A 19,337-nucleotide genomic window follows, 5' to 3' on the forward strand; every position below is an offset into this window, starting at 1 on the left:
ATTTTTGTGAAGACTACTAAATTAACTACTAAAATTAAACATGTTTTTATTAAGGGGTAATATATAATAAAATGTTAAAGATTGTGGATTTCCGTTTATTTAAAAAAAAGTTAGCAAAAAGTTAAACCTAGTAAGTGCTCCAATGTTTTGTTTTGTTTTGTTTTGTTTTGTTTTGTTTTGTTTTGTTTTGTTTTGTTTTTGAAGCTGGAAACAGGGAGAGACAGTCAGACAGACTCCCGCATGCACCCGATCGGGATACACCCGGCACGCCCACCAGGGGGCGATGCTCTGCCCCTCCAGGGCATCGCTCCGTCAGGACCAGAGCCACTCTAGCGCCTGGGGCAGAGGCCAAGGAGCCATCCCCAGCGCCCAGGTCATCTTTGCTCCAATGGAGCCTCGGCTGCGGGAGGGGAAGAGAGAGACAGAGAGGAAAGCGTGGCGGAGGGGTGGAGAAGCAGATGGGCGCTTCTCCTGTGTGCCCTGGCCGGGAATCAAACCCGGGACTTCTGCACGCCAGGCCGACGCTCTACCACTGAGCCAACCGGCCAGGGCCTGCTCCAGTGTTTTTTTATATTAAATGTCTAAAACGTCAAGGCCTAATATTAACTCTTTTCTTCATAATATACTACACTGCAATATTCTGGTATTCATTTTATTTAACAGAACAATTATTTCTGCAGAGACTACAGGACCAAATCATAGAAAAGACCTGTGAGTTTCTTTTTATTAAAGTCTAAAACAATGGATTTCAATAAGAACGTCACCACCCGAGGAGCACAGGTAGGAGGTGATGTCCGCTGATGGCGGGGAGGAAGGGGGCCAGTGAGGCACAGCGTCCCCATAGCTACTTAACACCCCAGAGAAATGCAGGAAGCAAAACCCAGGCCTCTCACTGTGGACACAATAGTGACGGCAAATCTGCTCTAAGACAAATGATTTCGTAAGCCTCTATCTTCGTAAATTACAACAGGGGGTTTTATAAATAGCTGTGACGTGGTCGGGTCCTATTCAGCCGGCGGGACAGGATCTGAAAGGCGTCCTGGGTGGAGGTCACTCGAGCTGTGCCCTTGCCGCTGTCGGTGGAGGGGCCGCTGGACCTGCAACGCAGAGTGAAGAAGTGAGCGGACGGCCCAGAGTGGCACCGACAGGGGACACTTCTTACGAAGTCGAACACACAGCCGTTTGTTTTAAATAAAGGAAAACCGCCTGACCAGGCAGTGGCGCAGTGGATAGAGCATCGGACTGGGATGCAGAGGACCCAGGTTCGAGACTCCGAGGTCGCCAGCTTGAGCACGGGCTCATCTGGTTTGAGCAAAAGCTCACCAGCTTGAACCCAAGGTTGCTGGCTCGAGCAAGGGGTTACTCGGTCTGATGAAGGCCCGCGGTCAAGGCACATATGAGAAAGCAATCAATGAACAACTAAGGTGTTGAAATGCACAATGAAAAACTAATGATTGATGCTTCTCATCTCTCTCCATTCCTGTCTGTCTGTCCCTGTCTATCCCTCTCTCTGACTCACTCTCTGTCTCTGTAGAAAATAAATAAAATTTAAAAAATAAAGGAAAACCCACATTTCTGTCTGTGTTGATAAGGATTATTCCTGACGTCTATAGGAAGTTTTAGCGCCCTCCTACCCGCAGGTGCACATCATGCATCAGAAACACATCTCCAACTTGCGCTCCGAGGACCAGCTCAGCCCGTGCGCGCGCCCGCCCGTCAGACACGCGCGTTCAGGGCAGCGCGCGCCCCCACATGGCGGAGAAGGCTCCGCGGACACAGGGTGCTGAGCTGAACTCATGGGGTGAGCACAACCGGGGCGAGGCCAGGGGGCGGGAGGGAGGTGACCGCAGGCGTCCCCAAACTACGGCCCGTGGGCCCCATGCGACCCCCTGAGGCCATTTATCCACCCCCCCTCACTTCCGGAAGGCGCACCTCTTTCACTGGTGGTCAGTGAGAGGAGCACTGTATGTGGCGGCCCTCCAACGGTCTGAAGGACAGTGAACTGACCCCCTGTGTAGAAAGTTTGGGGACCCCTGGCAGTGACTCCCCTGGCTTCCCAGCCCCAGAGGGCCGTGTGGTGCCAGTCCCTGCAGGCCAAGTCCTTGCACCTGCCCTGAGGCCAGCTCTCTGGGGGACAGTGCTCTGCCCGGGACCCCACAGGCCGGCTCTCTGGAGGACAGTGCTCTGCCCGGGACCCCACAGGCCGGCTCTCTGGGGGACAGTGCTCTGCCCGGGACCCCACAGGCCGGCTCTCTGGGGGACAGTGCTCTGCCCGGGACCCCACAGGCCGGCTCTCTGGGGGACAGTGCTCTGCCCGGGACCCCACAGGCCGGCTCTCTGGGGGACAGTGCTCTGCCCGGGACCCCACAGGCCGGCTCTCTGGGGGACAGTGCTCTGCCCGGGACCCCACAGGCCGGCTCTCTGGGGGACAGTGCTCTGCCCGGGACCCCACAGGCCGGCTCTCTGGGGGACAGTGCTCTGCCCGGGACCCCACAGGCCAGCTCTCTGGAACATCGAGACGGCTGAGAACACTGCCATCAGGGAAGAGTGACAATCCCGCATCTGCCTCATGGAGGGACGACAGAGCACTGATGAGAAGCCCTGATGAGGTCCAGGGAGTTACGGCGACCCCCTCTCGGTGGTCTCGCGGCTGGAAGGAACGGGCGTGCTCTGGATGGGTCTGGTTGTGTGTGACGTTAGCGCCAGCGCACACCGCGGGTGAAAGGGGAACAGGGGAGGCGTGTGTGGCCGCTGCTAGGCGAGGGTCGGAAGTTCTGGCGGGGGCCGGGGCCCGACTTGTGGTGGTGACCCGTCAGCTCCCAGAGCACACCCACGCGCGGCCCCTGCAGGTCCCACGGCCTCTCTGCTGGCTTTGTCCGCCACTAATTTGGGCCAGTTACGATGTTCCTCTGAGACGGAGCTGGTCTTGCTGCTGATTTGGGGACACAGGTGATGGAACACGCACCGTGACCGACTTCCCGATAGAAAGTCTCTAAGCTCATCGATTCTTCAATGACAGTTCCTGGACTGGGTCCCATACCTGGCCCGTGGTGGAGTAATCCCATCTGCACAAGACCATGCACTAACATGGCGCTGAGACCCTAAGCTGCCCCGTGCAGGTGAGGCCCCGGCCGCTGCCTCCCGTTGTCTGAGCACACACCTCTCCCGTGGCTGAGCACACACCTCTCCCACCGTCTGAGCACACACCTCTCCCGTGGCTGAGCACACACCTCTCCCGCCGTCTGAGCACACACCTCTCCCGCCGTCTGAGCACACACTTCTCCCGCCGTCTGAGCACACACCTCTCCCGTGGCTGAGCACACACTTCTCCCGTGGCTGAGCACACACCTCTCCCACCGTCTGAGCACACACCTCTCCCGCCATCTGAGCACACACCTCTCCCGCCGTCTGAGCACACACCTCTCCCGCCGTCTGAGCACACACCTCTCCCGTGGCTGAGCACACACCTCTCCCGTGGCTGAGCACACACCTCTCCCACCGTCTGAGCACACACCTCTCCCGCCGTCTGAGCACACACCTCTCCCGCCGTCTGAGCACACACCTCTCCCGTGGCTGAGCACACACTTCTCCCGTGGCTGAGCACACACCTCTCCCACCGTCTGAGCACACACCTCTCCCGCCGTCTGAGCACACACCTCTCCCGCCGTCTGAGCACACACCTGTCCCGTGGCGTGGGCCCGCGTCCATCCCGCACTGAACTGTGTCCTATTTTGTGTGATACGCACGAAAGAACAAAGTATTCCTGTACTACTGGTGCTCCGTCTCCGGCCGCCCTCCGAGCCGTGTTTCTGGAACGCGGAGCTGTTCACAGCAACGCTGTTAGGACACCTGCGATCCGGGCAGGGAGGACCCGGGAGGCTTGGCTCCAGACTGAAGAACTTTGCCGATTTTTTTTTTTGTGTGTCAGACATTGTGGTAGTTCGACGCAAACACAGTCTCTAGAAATACTCACTTGTTGAAGCCTCTGTAATGAAGAACAGGGACATTAGTTCGATGTAATGAAATGGACCGAGTTTTAAAACAATTACAGAATTAGTAACAGGCTGTATGACTTAAAACTGTCAGTCGCAGAACACACCAGCCCTTGGAAAGCTCTAAAGTGAACCTTTTACAACATCTGGTGGGAACTGGCCACGTATCCACCAGACAGGGGAGAGAGTGTGTGTCGTCAGCAGAACTGGCTGGGCCAGCGAGGGGCCAGGGCTCAGCAGGCACCGTGACGACACCCCCTGACTGAGGGGGGCACTGCCACCAGGGTGAGGAGCTGGGTGGGGAAAGGCCAGCAGAGCTCATGTCCCCAAACCATCGTGAGAAACAGTTCAGATGGAGAGACAAGAACCCGCCTCCTCCCCCCACTTAACCCAGAAATGAGCCTCAGATGCATCACTGAGTCACCTCCGGGCCAACGGTCAGTAATTCCCGGAGCTACCCACATGAAATGTGGTGCCCACGGGGCATCCAGATGATGCAGCCGAAAATAAGAGCAATTCGACCCATGACTGTGACCGTGAAAAGTAAAATCAACATAGTATATATCCTGACCGTCTAATTACGGAAAACTTCTCAACTCTTCAGAGTCTGAGAACAAAGCATAAGGAAGAGCGCCGAGCATGGAGTCATTTCCGGCGTGAACTGCGAGGTCTTCTCAGAGACCGGGGGTGGGGGGCCTGTCACGAAGCCCCCCCCTTTTCAGGGACCGGCTGCTGGGGGAGCTCCGGGGTCGCGGGTCAGAACCTTGGCGATCCCAAGACTAAACGGACATTATTTGGTGTGTTGTCTGGTTGGCGGCTGGCAGAGGAAGCATTGGCATCGTTGGCAACGAGGAAGAAACCTGAGGCCCACAGAAAAGCGCGACGTTTGCTGTCCGTCCGAACGAGGAGGAAAAAAAAAGCGAAACGCGCATTCTGTCCCCTGGGCGCGTCCGCCCGGGTCGCCGTGGTTCTGAGACGGGGCCGGAGGAGACAGACCACGCGAGACAGGGGAGAGGGGCCGCCATCTCCGGGGGCACAGGCCCCAGGGCGCGGGCCGGCCACGCGCACCTCACCTGGGGCCTCCGTGGAGCCTTCCGGATCCTCCGGGTCTGGGGGCCGCTGGGCACCGGGCCCCTCGCCCTCCGAGGGCGGAGCCGAGGGGGACGCTGCGGGCGTCGGCGGTGTGGGGCTCCTGTCCTCGTCCGCTCGCAGCCGGAGCCACTCGTCCTTGTACCCGTTGCTGATCAGCTTGGAGAAGTTGGTGGGTGAGCCGCTCTTCTGACCGGGCCTCCGGAGGAGAGGAACGGACAAGGTTACGGACAAGGGTCAGCGGCCACCCAGGCAGTCTCGGCAAACGTGCCGATAGTGAGTTCATTTGGAGGCTGACTCCTTAGAACCTAAGGATCTCTCCCTCTCTCTCTCTCTCTCTCTCCCTCCCTCTGAAGAATTAGACAATGGACTACATTAATTCCAGCACAAACTAGGATTCAGGGCCATAGAGAGACAGCTCCCTGTGAAAGGGAAACAGGCCAGCAGGCCAGCCGGCGGGGACAGGACCGTGCAGGCCGGCTGTGGGAAGCTGTGACATCAGAGTCACAAGGCAGACGCGTCGCAGGGAAGCCCGCGCCCCCCAGGCGGACGTGAGCACAGCGTGTTGCCTCGTGGTCACTGTGGTCACTGGGGCCAAACACCAGACCCCCCGAACCCAGACCGCGGCGGGCTGCCCAGGCACGTACATGGGAGGGAAGGAGAGTCTGCCTCCTGCAGGGTCCTTGGGGCCCAGCGGCGTCCCGGCTCTGCCCAGGGGCTTGGAGTTTATGGCTGGGAGCTTCACCTGGGCAGAGAAACACACAGAACCCTGTGTTAGTGAGAGGCGCTCACCGGGGTGGAGGCTGAGGGAGAAGGCAGCTCGCGGCCAGCGGCCAGAGTCAAACACAGGGGACCGCGGCCTGGCAGTCATGCCGCTGGTGAACGACCACGGGGCCACACAGCACGGCAGGACCCCGCTCAACCCAGGTGACAGGGACCCCTGGCCACCCACAGCGTTGCTGTGTTCAAGCAAAGACGCGTGAACTCGGGATGAACACGGGCGACAGCTCTCGGGGTGAAGTCTTGAGGGAGGACTGAGCCCCTTGGGCCCCACACTCGAGGGGGGCAGCCCCCAGCTGGGCTCAGGCAGAGCCTCTCCGGGGGTGGCCCTGGAGAACCTCCAGTCCTTCACCCTGAGCCATCAAGTGGGAACAGAGGGGATGAGGGATGGGAGACCGGCCTTGAAGGGGGGCTCCCATGCCGTCCAGCCTGGCACAGCCCGGCAGGCACCCCGTGGTGTCCGATGTAGAAGGCCTGGTCCCGCCTGAGAGATCAGGAGAGACGGAGGCGACAGTGGGGGAGGGGACAGCGTGGTCAGAGGGGAAGGGCCTGAGGTGACCAGGGAGGGGACGTGGATGTCCTGGTGGGGGTGGAGGTGTGGTCAGAGGAGACATGCTCGCTCGCTCGTGGGACAGGGATCTTGAGCCACGGGACACCCAACCCAGGTGGCAGCCGGGGTCGAGGAGGGTGGGGCTGACGTTCAGAAATAGAATAAGGGACCTGGCAAGTGACAGGTGCAAGGGTTTGTGGGGAGGGGACTCCCCGATGAGAGCTGGGGTGTGCTGGGAAGAGAGACAGATGTGGGGTGGGGGTGTACATCTGGGCGGGGGGGGGGGAAGCTATGAAACTTCTAGGCAGAGTCACAGGGGAAGCTCTGTGGCCTGGGATTGGGCAGCGATTCCACAGATACAAAGTCAAAAGCAAAGGCATCAGTGGAAAGGCCTGAGGATCAGACTTTATCCACAGGAAGATCGTCTGTTCTTCCAAACACAGCGCCAGGGTGGCCTATTGCCTGTCAGCAGGTCCAGGTTTCAAGTGCAGAACCCCTGCTGATGTCACGGACACCCCCCCCCTGCCGATGTCACGGACACACACCCCTGCCGATGTCACGGACACACACCCCTGCCGATGTCACGGACACACACCCCTGCCGATGTCACGGACACACACCCCCTGCCGATGTCACAGACACACACCCCCTGCTGATGTCACGGACACCCACTCCCTGCTGTGTCCCAGACACCCACCCCCTGCTGATGTCACAGACACCCACCCCCTGCTGTGTCCCAGACACCCACCCCCTCTGATGTCACAGACACACACCCCCTGCTGTGTCCCAGACACCCACCCCCTCTGATGTCACAGACACACACCCCCTGCCGATGTCACGGACACCCCCTGCCGATGTCACGGACACACCCCCCCTGCCGATGTCACGGACACACACCCCTGCCGATGTCACGGACACACACCCCTGCCGATGTCACGGACACACACACCCTGCCGATGTCACGGACACCCACCCCTGCTGTGTCCCAGACACCCACCCCCTGCTGATGTCACAGACACCCACCCCCTGCTGTGTCCCAGACACCCACCCCCTCTGATGTCACAGACACACACCCCCTGCTGATGTCACGGACACCCCCCCCGATGTCACGGACACACACCCCCTGCCGATGTCACGGACACACACCCCTGCCGATGTCACGGACACACACCCCTGCCGATGTCACGGACACCCACCCCTGCCGATGTCACGGACACACACCCCTGCCGATGTCACGGACACACACCCCCTGCTGATGTCACGGACACCCACCCCCTCTGATGTCATGGACACACACCCCCTGCCGATGTCACGGACACCCCCCCTGCCGATGTCACGGACACACACCCCCTGCCGATGTCACGGACACACACCCCTGCCGATGTCACGGACACACACACCCTGCCGATGTCACGGACACACACCCCTGCCGATGTCACGGACACATACCCCTGCCGATGTCACGGACACACACACCCTGCCGATGTCACGGACACCCACCCCTGCTGATGTCACGGACACACACACCTGCTGATGTCATGGACACACACCCCTGCTGATGTCACGGACACACACACACACCCCCTGCTGATGTCACGGACACACACCCCTGCTGATGTCATGGACACACACACACACACCCTGCTGATGTCACGGACACACCCCCCTGCTGATGTCACGGACACACACACACCCCCTGCTGATGGCATGGACACACACCCCTGCTGATGTCACGGACACACCCCCGGCCGATGTCACAGACACACACCCCCGGCTGACACCGCATCCCCATTCAGGGACCACGAGCGTGGGGCCGACACCCCCTCTATGAGGGCGCCTGTCACCTTCTTCTTTTCAAGTTCCTCGGCCTCTCTCTGCCAAACAGTCTTCATGTCAAAGTCGAATGGCCCCCTTCGGGACTCGTAATTCCCGCTGGCCCCGTCAAGGTTGAACTCTTCATGAACCATGTAATCCGGCCGGTATGCAGGGAGCCCCCTGCAGAACCAGAGACTCCCATCACCACGGCTGCTTCCGGATTTCATCTCCCCCTCCCTTTCCTTCTTTCCTTCCTTCCTTCCTCCCTCCCTGACTCCTTCCCTCCCTCCTTCCCTTCCTCCCTCCCTCCTTCCCTCCTCCCTCCTTCTCTTCCTCTCTACCTTCCACTCAACTCCCCCTCCAACACCCACTCCTTCTCTCCTTCCATCTCTCCCTCCTCTCCCCTCCCCTCCCTCTCCATCTCACTCTCCTTCTCTCCATCTCTCCCTCTATCTCTCCCTCTATCTCTCCCTCCATCTTCCCCTCCATCTCCCCTCCCTCCCTCTCCTCTCTCCCTCCATCTATCCTTCCATCTCCCTCTCCTTCTCTCCCTCCATCTCTCCCTCTATCTCTCCCTCTATCTCTCCCTCCATCTTCCCCTCCATCTCCCCTCCCTCCCTCTCCTCTCTCCCTCCACCTATCCTTCCATCTCCCTCTCCATCTCTCCCTCTATCTCTCCCTCTATCTCTCCCTCCATCTTCCCCTCCATTTCCCCTCCCTCCCTCTCCTCTCTCCCTCCACCTATCCTTCCATCTCCCTCTCCTTCTCTCCCTCCATCTCTCCCTCCATCTCCCTCTCCTTCTCTCCCTCCATCTTCCCCTCCATCTCCCTCTCCTTCTCTTCCTCCATCTTCCCCTCCATCTCCCTCTCCTCTCCCTCCATCTTCCCCTCCATCTCCCTCTCCTTCCCTTCCTCCATCTCTCCCTCCATCTCCCTCTCCATCTCCCCTCCCCTCCCTCTCCTTCTCTCCCTCCATCTTCCCCTCTATCTCCCTCTCCTTCTCTTCCTCCATCTCTCCCTCCATCTCTCCCTCCATCTCTCCCTCCATCTCCCTCTCCTTCTCTCCCTCCATCTCCCTCTCCTTCTCTCTCTCCATCTCTCCCTCCATCTCCCTCTCCTTCTCTACCTCCATCTCTCCCTCCATCTCCCTCTCCTTCTCTACCTCCATCTCCCTCTCCATCTCCCTCTCCTTCTCTCCCTCCATCTTCCCCTCCGTCTCCCTCTGCCTGCCTTGGGGTGGTAGACACCGTTCTTGCTCCTTTCCCCAAGCTTACAGCTCTTCCTCCAGGTTCTGAGTCCACACATCGCCCTTCCCCAAGGCCCGCCTCCCAGCGTCCAGCACCCAGGCCAGAAATCACAGGTGTTGTTACAAAAACAACTCTTTTTTCCTGCGAAGATGAGCCGTGCAACCCCTCAGATACTCACTGCCTCTGCTTGGCTGTGGGCGGCTTGCTGTGGTGGGTGTACCAGTCTGGCAAGGCGTAGGTCACAGGCGAGCTCTTCCTGGTCCCCGTCCCTGTCCCGGTCCCCGTCCCCGGGGCCAAGTGCATCAGCAGATCTCAAAACCAAAGAGAGACACGGTGAGTGGTTTCCACCCATCCAGGTGCAGGTCGCAGTTCACAGGGGACACTGTGACTCCTCCTCAGGCTGGCTCGGGGCGCCCTGGAGCTCCAGGAATCAGGGCGGCCCTGGTCCTCAGCCCCCCTGCCCTGTGCACATGCTGAGGTGGGAGCCCCGCTTGGCATGGAGGGGGGACACCCCCACGCACCACCAGCCCCTGCCCTGACCTCTGTGCCAGCCGACACGCCCCATTCTGTGGCTGGTTTGTCGCCCCAGGCTGACCTTGGTGGGAGCAGAGCTCCTCAGGCCTCCGGGGGGCTGCTGGCCGGCTGCCCTCTCAGCGGCCCCATGCCCTCCTTGTAGCCTGGGTCAGTCTATTCCCCTCGGCCACTGTGGGGCGGCCCCTCGCCCCACAGCGCTTTAGGGAGAAACTGCCCCGTCCAGCCCCGATCCACCTGCCTCCGCTCTGTTTCTCTGGCCTTTGCCCCTGTCCACACCCCCCCACACACACACACACACAGCTGAAGGCTCTGTCCTAGCCGGGGGCTGGGTGGGGGTGTCAGGACCCATTAAGGACAGCAGAGCAGCAGCAATGACAGGTTACCAAGGGCAACAGCCACCACTGCGGACGTCTGACTCTCGGGGAGGAAATTGTGACGTTGGATTTTTACCTGGTTCTGACTTCGCAGACAGCTGCAGGAGCAGTAGGCGCTGTCCTGTGCCCCGCCCCCGGCCAGACCCCCAATGCTATGTCCACACCCCCCTCCACCACCACCTGCTTCGTCACTCTGCCCCTCATCTCAGCCTCGTCTCTGCCCCCCAGTGTCCTTGCTGTAAGACAGCATAGACTCCATCCTGTCATCTAAGCTGCAGGACTCAATTCAGGTTTGCCAGCTGTCCCCCTAAATGTCCTATCGCCAAAGGCCGGGAGTGGGGAGGTCCCGTCCTGTGGGCTCTACATGGTCTGAATCCGATGCTCCGTCCTGGGCTCTTGACCGCTGCAGCCCAGATGTTGACTTTCATTCTCCATGACAGTTTTCTTAGGGGTAAATGGCAGCGGGGGGAGGGGGGGTGAGTATCTCTCTGCGCCACTTGTGACAAAGGCCAGCTGTGGGACATTTTGGACAGGACTCCATCACCCGATCAACGACTTCTGTCCACAAAACCAGGCAGCACGTTCTCAGTTAAATCACAGAGAAATTGGATGTCCATCCACATCAACACTGAAACTCATCTAAGGATCTAAGGTCCCCATTATTAAAAACACGTGAGGGCACGGGACGCGGGCACTGAGACCAAACCACGGGCACGGACGCTGCCCAAGCTGCCCACCGAGGCCGCTGAACCGCAGAGGCGGGCTCTGCCCCGGGCACAATGCCCTGAGGCTCCGCCGTCAGAGCGTGAGACAGGGTGGACCACGGCACAGGTGCCACCCGGGAGAAAGGCCCGCCGGGGCCAGTTCCGTGAGCTCAGCCCGTGGAGTCTAACTTCTCATCACCTGCAGGACGTCCCTCAAGAGTAGACAGGTCCCCAGCTGACCACTTACCCTCCCTCCCCAATGGCCCGGGGAAAACCCAGACTCTGTGCAGTGATACTTCCATGTGAAGAAGTGATGACAGTGGGCTCTCTGTCTGTCCCCACACAGCAGAGACCTGTGCACTGGGGTCTTACCGGGCTGGCCACCCTGCTTGGCCAGCTTCACGTATTCCGAGTCGGTCTCCTTGATCCAGTACCTCCGTGCCCCCGGCACGTGCCCGTTGGGCGGGTTCCGAAGCTCGCTGAGACCTGGGATCTGGGACACCAGAGGGGCATCCACAGCCTTCTCGGGCCGTTTGGCGGGGAGGTGGTAGTACCAGTCTGGAAGAGGAGGAGGCCAGAGCCGGTTACCACAGGAGGTGGTAGTACCAGTCTGGAAGAGGAGGAGGTGGCGATACCAGTCTAGAAGAGGAGGAGGTGGCGATACCAGTCTGGAAGAGGAGGAGGTGGCGATACCAGTCTGGAAGAGGAGGAGGTGGCGATACCAGTCTGGAAGAGGAGGAGGTGGCGATACCAGTCTAGAAGAGGAGGAGGTGGTAGTACCAGTCTGGAAGAGGAGGAGGTGGTGATACCAGTCTAGAAGAGGAGGAGGTGGTGATACCAGTCTAGAAGAGGAGGAGGTGGTAGTACCAGTCTAGAAGAGGAGGAGGTGGTGATACCAGTCTAGAAGAGGAGGAGGTGGTAGTACCAGTCTGGAAGAGGAGGAGGTGGTGATACCAGTCTGGAAGAGGAGGAGGTGGTGATACCAGTCTAGAAGAGGAGGAGGTGGTAGTACCAGTCTAGAAGAGGAGGAGGTGGTGATACCAGTCTAGAAGAGGAGGAGGTGGCGATACCAGTCTAGAAGAGGAGGAGGTGGTAGTACCAGTCTGGAAGAGGAGGAGGTGGTAGTACCAGTCTGGAAGAGGAGGAGGTGGCGATACCAGTCTAGAAGAGGAGGAGGTGGCGATACCAGTCTAGAAGAGGAGGAGGTGGCGATACCAGTCTAGAAGAGGAGGAGGTGGCGATACCAGTCTAGAAGAGGAGGAGGTGGTGATACCAGTCTAGAAGAGGAGGAGGTGGTGATACCAGTCTAGAAGAGGAGGAGGTGGTAGTACCAGTCTGGAAGAGGAGGAGGTGGCGATACCAGTCTAGAAGAGGAGGAGGTGGCGATACCAGTCTAGAAGAGGAGGAGGTGGTAGTACCAGTCTAGAAGAGGAGGAGGTGGCGATACCAGTCTAGAAGAGGAGGAGGTGGTAGTACCAGTCTGGAAGAGGAGGAGGTGGCGATACCAGTCTGGAAGAGGAGGAGGTGGCGATACCAGTCTGGAAGAGGAGGAGGTGGCGATACCAGTCTGGAAGAGGAGGAGGTGGCGATACCAGTCTGGAAGAGGAGGAGGTGGCGATACCAGTCTGGAAGAGGAGGAGGTGGCAGTACCAGTCTGGAAGAGGAGGAGGTGGCGATACCAGTCTGGAAGAGGAGGAGGTGGCGATACCAGTCTGGAAGAGGAGGAGGTGGCGATACCAGTCTGGAAGAGGAGGAGGTGGCAGTACCAGTCTAGAAGAGGAGGAGGTGGCGATACCAGTCTGGTAGAGGAGGAGGTGGCGATACCAGTCTGGAAGAGGAGGAGGTGGCGATACCAGTCTGGAAGAGGAGGAGGTGGCGATACCAGTCTGGAAGAGGAGGAGGTGGCGATACCAGTCTGGAAGAGGAGGAGGTGGCGATACCAGTCTGGAAGAGGAGGAGGTGGCGATACCAGTCTGGAAGAGGAGGAGGTGGCGATACCAGTCTGGAAGAGGAGGAGGTGGCAATACCAGTCTGGAAGAGGAGGAGGTGGCGATACCAGTCTGGAAGAGGAGGAGGTGGCGATACCAGTCTGGAAGAGGAGGAGGTGGCGATACCAGTCTGGAAGAGGAGGAGGTGGCGATACCAGTCTGGAAGAGGAGGAGGTGGTAGTACCAGTCTAGAAGAGGAGGAGGTGGCGATACCAGTCTGGAAGAGGAGGAGGTGGTGATACCAGTCTAGAAGAGGAGGAGGTGGTAGTACCAGTCTAGAAGAGGAGGAGGTGGTAGTACCAGTCTAGAAGAGGAGGAGGTGGTGATACCAGTCTGGAAGAGGAGGAGGTGGTAGTACCAGTCTAGAAGAGGAGGAGGTGGTAGTACCAGTCTAGAAGAGGAGGAGGTGGTGATACCAGTCTAGAAGAGGAGGAGGTGGTAGTACCAGTCTAGAAGAGGAGGAGGTGGCGATACCAGTCTGGAAGAGGAGGAGGTGGTAGTACCAGTCTAGAAGAGGAGGAGGTGGCGATACCAGTCTGGAAGAGGAGGAGGTGGTAGTACCAGTCTAGAAGAGGAGGAGGTGGCGATACCAGTCTGGAAGAGGAGGAGGTGGTGATACCAGTCTAGAAGAGGAGGAGGTGGCGATACCAGTCTAGAAGAGGAGGAGGTGGCGATACCAGTCTGGAAGAGGAGGAGGTGGTGATACCAGTCTGGAAGAGGAGGAGGTGGTAGTACCAGTCTAGAAGAGGAGGAGGTGGCGATACCAGTCTGGAAGAGGAGGAGGTGGTGATACCAGTCTAGAAGAGGAGGAGGTGGTAGTACCAGTCTAGAAGAGGAGGAGGTGGTAGTACCAGTCTAGAAGAGGAGGAGGTGGTGATACCAGTCTGGAAGAGGAGGAGGTGGTAGTACCAGTCTAGAAGAGGAGGAGGTGGTAGTACCAGTCTAGAAGAGGAGGAGGTGGTGATACCAGTCTGGAAGAGGAGGAGGTGGTAGTACCAGTCTAGAAGAGGAGGAGGTGGCGATACCAGTCTGGAAGAGGAGGAGGTGGTAGTACCAGTCTAGAAGAGGAGGAGGTGGCGATACCAGTCTGGAAGAGGAGGAGGTGGTAGTACCAGTCTAGAAGAGGAGGAGGTGGCGATACCAGTCTGGAAGAGGAGGAGGTGGTAGTACCAGTCTAGAAGAGGAGGAGGTGGTGATACCAGTCTGGAAGAGGAGGAGGTGGTAGTACCAGTCTAGAAGAGGAGGAGGTGGTAGTACCAGTCTAGAAGAGGAGGAGGTGGCGATACCAGTCTAGAAGAGGAGGAGGCCAGAGCCGGTTACCACAGTGAGGTCGGGCTGGAAGGTGGCTGTGCCGGGAGGGGTCTCACCGTCCGTGGGGCATCAGTGCAGGGGGGAACCACAACAGGACATATAGGCTGTGAAGGTAACTCTTTAAATGAGGTTAGATGAGGTTAACACGTGAATCACGGCACTTTTCTTTTTTTTTTTTTGTTTTACAGAGACAGAGAGTCAGAGAGAGGGATAGACAGGGACAGACAGACAGGAACAGAGAGATGAGAAGCATCAATCATTAGTTTTTTATTGCGACACCTTAGTTGTTCATTAATTGCTTTCTCATATGTGCCTTGACCAGGGGGCTACAGCAGACCGAGTGACCCCTTGCTCAAGCCAGTGACCTTGGGTCCAAGCTGGTGAGCTTTGCTCAAACCAGATGAGCCCATGCTCAAGCTGGCGACCTCGGGGTTTTGAACCTGGGTCCTCCACATCCCAGTCCGAGGGTCTATCCACTGCGCCACCGCCTGGTCAGCGGATCACGGCACTTTGAGTAAAGCAGCAATGTGAGTGGGTCTCATCTCATCTCATCTGTGCAGGGACTTAGGAGAAAAGACTGAGTTCCCAGGAGGAAGGAATCCAGCCTCCAGGTGCCTTCAGACCCAGGACACCTGCAACAGTCCTGCCCTGGGCTCCCCCTCCCCCAGCAGACTTTGAACCTGCCTGCTTCACAGCTGTGTGAGCCCGTTCCCTAAAATCCCTCTCGCTCGTGGGACTGTGTACACAAACACACATCCTGTTGGTTCCCTTGCTCTAAAGAACCCTGCCTGATCCAGGAGGCGCTCAGGAGAACTGGTCAATGTACATCAGCCGAGGGGGACCCCATGAACAACAAGTAATCACCCTCTCAGCTAAGAGCTTAGACATCCGACTTCTATTTAGAACTGAAGCTGAGTTCCCAGCATGCAAGTCAATATTTGACACGGCAAATCTTCTAAACATTGAAAGGACAGTAACTAGCTGAATCAACACTATCGCTGTGAAAAGTGGGGGTGGGTGGGGGTCCAATGCCAAAGGTGTAAGAAGTTGTGCAGGAGCACACAGAGGGTCAGTGAAGAGTGAAGAGGTCAGGAGCTTCATACTCGGCTCACACTCAGGCCAGGTGACTTCTCTGTTAGAGGGCCATTCGAGCTTTATTCTTCCTCTCCGTGTTTTGATTACTAATTAATCCACAGAGAACACTGTGTCTTCTTCCTTCTCATTACTGGAAGCTTTGGCTCCGCCATTTAAAACTGCGCGCAAAGACGCTCAGTGAGCCGGGGCCCTGTGCACCGAGGACCGGGGCCACCACCGCTCACACGGGGCTCAAGGGGACAAAGAACCGTCTGTAGCTTCCACCTCTCAGAGGACTGGTGCTCGTCCAGCCCCGGATCACGGACCCGTGCGGATTGCTACCACCACCCTGTTGCCTCGGCAGGGGGACAGCTGAGAGGGACCAGAGGGAGGGCCCACGACCCGTCCACAGCTCTTGCTGAAGTCTCAGCCGGGCCCCCAGGGGCCGGCCCTCCTGTGGGCTGCCCGAGGCCTCGGAGACCAGGAGCTGAAGCCTGGGCATTGGACCCGCCTGTGAGGGGGACGACCCCCATCTGGCCGCGTCCTCAGACTCTGCTTCAGCTTCCTCACCTCGAAACCGGGGTGAATGAATGACACCTCGTCGTGCTGCTCTGAGGTGAAATGTTAGTGTGTAACGGCGTGAGAACAGCGCTTCCTCACTCAGGGAGGGCCGCCCCCGGGGCACGGAGAGGTCACACACAGGCAGAGCAGGGGAGACTGCCACACTTCCTGTGCCCCACCCCAGCCGGCCACCGCCATGTCCCCCCACAGTGTCGCAGTCAGAGCTCCGAGCCTGTGAAGGCCACACTCTAGTGCCACTTCTGAGTGACACAGGAGCTGCAGAGTGCCTGCCAGCACCCCCCCACACCCTGCCTCTCCCCGTGAGCCCCTGGGTCCTGCCTCCACCTCCACCCCTCTCTCCAGCCCTTCCCGGGATGGGGAGCAATCCCAACACAGGCAGCAACGGCCCACAGCACCCTGGCCTTCCTCCTTCCCCCTGCCCGGCTCAAACCTGCCGAGCAGGAAGCCACACAAACTCCGCCAGAGCCTGGTTTCTGTGTCCAGACCCTGGGAGCAGGGCCCGCAGTTAACCTGGCTGGGGTCTAAACCAGGAGCAGGAATAGACAATCAATGAAAGACCCTGGGGGCAACTGAGGAAGGGAGAAAGTAAGTCACCGTTCAGGGCAAGAGCCGAGGGTCAGAGAGCGAGACTAGCACAGAGAACCTGGCAGAGAGCCGCCTGTGGCCTGCAGCTGGGGCTGCCGCAGTGGGGGGCCTGGTTCTCCTTTTCTAAAGGTAGAGCTTGCTTTGACACCTGGGCACAGGAGCAGAAATGGTGCCCCTGGCTTTGGGGTACCCCACGTTCGTTTATCCACGCAGGCGGGGTGCTGGGTGCGGAGCTGGAAGGCAGCGGAGGCTGACCGGCTGCCCTGGCCTCACTCACCGCAAGGAGCGTAGCGGCTGGTGGTGCCCTGGGGCGCCTTGCTCGCGTTGCTCATGCCTGAGACGCACTGGGCCGGTGCCCACGGGGAGCCGGGGAAGCCGGGGGCCGCGCGGGGCTGAGCTGCAGGGGCCCGTTAGGTTCGTTGCGTGCCGCTGCTGTCTGTCCGTCCCCTCCACCTGACACGGATGCAGGCGTATTAACAGTGAGGAAGGGCGTGCGCATCCGAACAGGTGTGCAGCAGGGGCACGGGTGGGCAGGGGCACGGGTGACCGCGGGCGTGCGGCAGGGGCACGGGTGACCGCGGGCGTGCGGCAGGGGCACGGGTGACCGCGGGCGGGCGGCAGGGTCTCACGCACACGGAGCGTACCCAGCAGAGCCGGGGCCACGTCCTCGCCGGGAAGACAGAGCCGAGGACAACAGGTCCCGACTCCCCCCGCCCAGGCGACAGGTGGCCCCCTCCAGGTCCAGACCCCCGGCTGCCCGGTCCGGCTCACCTGCTCGCGGAGGTCCGGGCGGTGCCTCCCGCTGCGCCTGAGACCAAAGTCCACACTTGGCCGGCGAGGGCCAATCACTAACTCCCAGCTACCAGCGCCGCGCGGAACCACAACAACTTGCGTCGCCCCGGGCAACGGCCAGGCGGCCAACCGGCGGGCGCGGCTGGAACTGGGGGGGAAGGGGCGGGCGGCTCCGCCCCGGCGAGGGAGGGGGTCCCCCGGGCCGCATCTGCCTGCAGCAACGCGGGCAACCTCAACCCCGGGAGTGAGAGGTGATTGTAATCGCGATTACATGGAGAGACTTGTGGTAACACCTGTTCCTAATTCTGTGGAAGCCTCAGACGCAAACCCACCGTCCATCAGAGGATCAGGTACCGCACACACCTGTCTGTGGCCGGACAGGTGAAGAGCACGCGGGTGACAGTGCAGACTGACGTTGTTTTGCACTTGAAGTTTTAAAGGGTGATAAAGAACGCAGGACGTTAAGTGGAAGTTCTGCAATTGTGTCTCGTGATGAATTTCCCCGGATCGTGTTACATACAACTCTAAGAGCATAAATATTAGACATCATGTCCACTTTCAATAAAAGGGGATGGGGGGGGGGGCTAGAGAACAAACATTGTATCCAACTTGATCTTTAAAAGACGAGTTATCCATGTTAACCATGGGTTATTTTTAATGTGCTCCGCAAGTGGGAGCCTGCAGCTTTGTTTTTCATTTGGACACAAAATGTAGTTGTAATGTGGATTACTATAAAAGTAGAAAATAAAAATTTTAAAAACAGTTCTGCCTATTTTAGGACTGTAACATAAAGCTAAATTCTAGCCTTACATTGTTACAAAGCGTTTGCCAAATCAGACATGATAGAATGTCACTTTTTTTGTTGTTGTTGTTGTTGTTGTTAACAAAACATGATTTATTACCTTATAAACTAATTCTCAAAGTGTAATGCCAGGTGGCCGAGGCCAGGCAGGTCTACATTGTATCTAAGATTTGCAAACAATGTTGCGCAATAAATTTGACCTATATTTGCCTGGCCTGTGGTGCTGCAGTGAAATAAAGAAAGCGTTGACCTAGAACACTGAGGTCGCCAGTTCGAAACCCCGGGCTTGCCTGGTCAAGGCACATAAGAAAGTTGATGCTTCCTGTTCCTCCCCTCCTTCTCTCTCTCTCTCTCCTATCTCTCTAAAAATGAATAAATAAAAATCTATAAAAAATATATTTTAAAAATTGACCTTTATTTTAGATCATTTTTATTCCATAAAAAAAATAATGAAACTTCTAAAACACTTCCTAAGAAGATTGGTGGGATTATACATTCTGTATTGGGAAAGGCCCAAATAATATAAGGAATTTTGACCCAATAAATATAAAATTAAGCTGTAATGATCTTTTTTTTTCTTCTTCTTTTTTTTTTTTTTTTTCATTTTTCTGAAGCTGGAAACAGGGAGAGACAGTCAGACAGACTCTCGCATGCGCCCAACCGGGATCCACCCGGCACGCCCACCATGGGACGACGCTCTGCCCACCAGGGGCGGTGCTCTGCCCCCCAGGGGGTGATGCTCTGCCCATCCTGGGCATCACCATGTTGCGACCAGAGCCACTCTAGCGCCTGGGGCAGAGGCCACAGAGCCATCCCCAGCGCCCAGGCCATCTTTTTGCTCCAATGGAGCCTTGGCTGTGGGAGGGGAAGAGAGAGACAGAGAGGAAAGCGCGGCGGAGGGGTGGAGAAGCAAATGGGCGCTTCTCCTGTGTGCCCTGGCCGGGAATCGAACCCGGGTCCTCCGCACGCTAGGCCGACGCTCTACCGCTGAGCCAACCGGCCAGGGCTGTAATGATCTTTTCTTGAAAGACAAAAGGTATCTTATGTACTCTTAAAGTTTCCTCAAATTTAAATTTTTAATTAAATTTAGCAAATATTTAATTCAATATTTCAGTTTT

General features: G+C 58.0%; 1 protein-coding gene across 4 annotated transcripts; it reads right to left on the reverse strand.

The window, feature by feature from the left end:
- Positions 1 to 515: 515 nt before the first annotated feature.
- C7H7orf57 (chromosome 7 C7orf57 homolog) lies at positions 516 to 18,232 on the reverse strand. 4 transcript variants are annotated; one of them, XM_066240257.1, is made up of 9 exons: positions 17,397 to 18,232; positions 16,903 to 17,078; positions 11,458 to 11,643; positions 9,652 to 9,784; positions 8,256 to 8,406; positions 5,729 to 5,826; positions 5,066 to 5,280; positions 3,974 to 3,985; positions 517 to 1,097 (listed from the first exon to the last, which is right to left on the reverse strand). In XM_066240257.1, the coding sequence occupies exons 2-9, from the start codon at positions 16,955 to 16,957 to the stop codon at positions 1,051 to 1,053; spliced, it is 897 nt and encodes a 298-aa protein (XP_066096354.1). In that variant the 5' UTR covers positions 16,958 to 17,078; positions 17,397 to 18,232; the 3' UTR covers positions 517 to 1,050. The 4 variants fall into 4 exon arrangements, with proteins under 4 accessions (XP_066096356.1, XP_066096354.1, XP_066096355.1 ...); XM_066240258.1 differs by lacking the exon at positions 17,397 to 18,232 and adding an exon at positions 17,259 to 17,386; XM_066240256.1 differs by having other exon boundaries at positions 518 to 1,097; positions 17,270 to 17,406.
- Positions 18,233 to 19,337: the final 1,105 nt, after the last annotated feature.

The sequence above is a fragment of the Saccopteryx bilineata genome, chromosome 7 (assembly GCF_036850765.1).
Source record: "Saccopteryx bilineata isolate mSacBil1 chromosome 7, mSacBil1_pri_phased_curated, whole genome shotgun sequence".
In the NCBI taxonomy this organism is placed as follows: Eukaryota; Metazoa; Chordata; class Mammalia; order Chiroptera; family Emballonuridae; genus Saccopteryx; species Saccopteryx bilineata.

Coding starts and splice junctions, on each gene's coding strand:
- C7H7orf57 (XM_066240257.1), bottom strand. CDS start 16,957: ATGAGCAACGCGAGCAAGGCGCCCCAGGGCACCACCAGCCGCTACGCT. Junction 5,827..8,255: donor AGGAACTTGAAAAGAAGAAG/GTGACAGGCGCC, acceptor TTCTCTGCCCAG/GTGAAGCTCCCAGCCATAAA. Junction 5,281..5,728: donor AGACTCTCCTTCCCTCCCAT/GTACGTGCCTGG, acceptor TCTCCTCCGGAG/GCCCGGTCAGAAGAGCGGCT.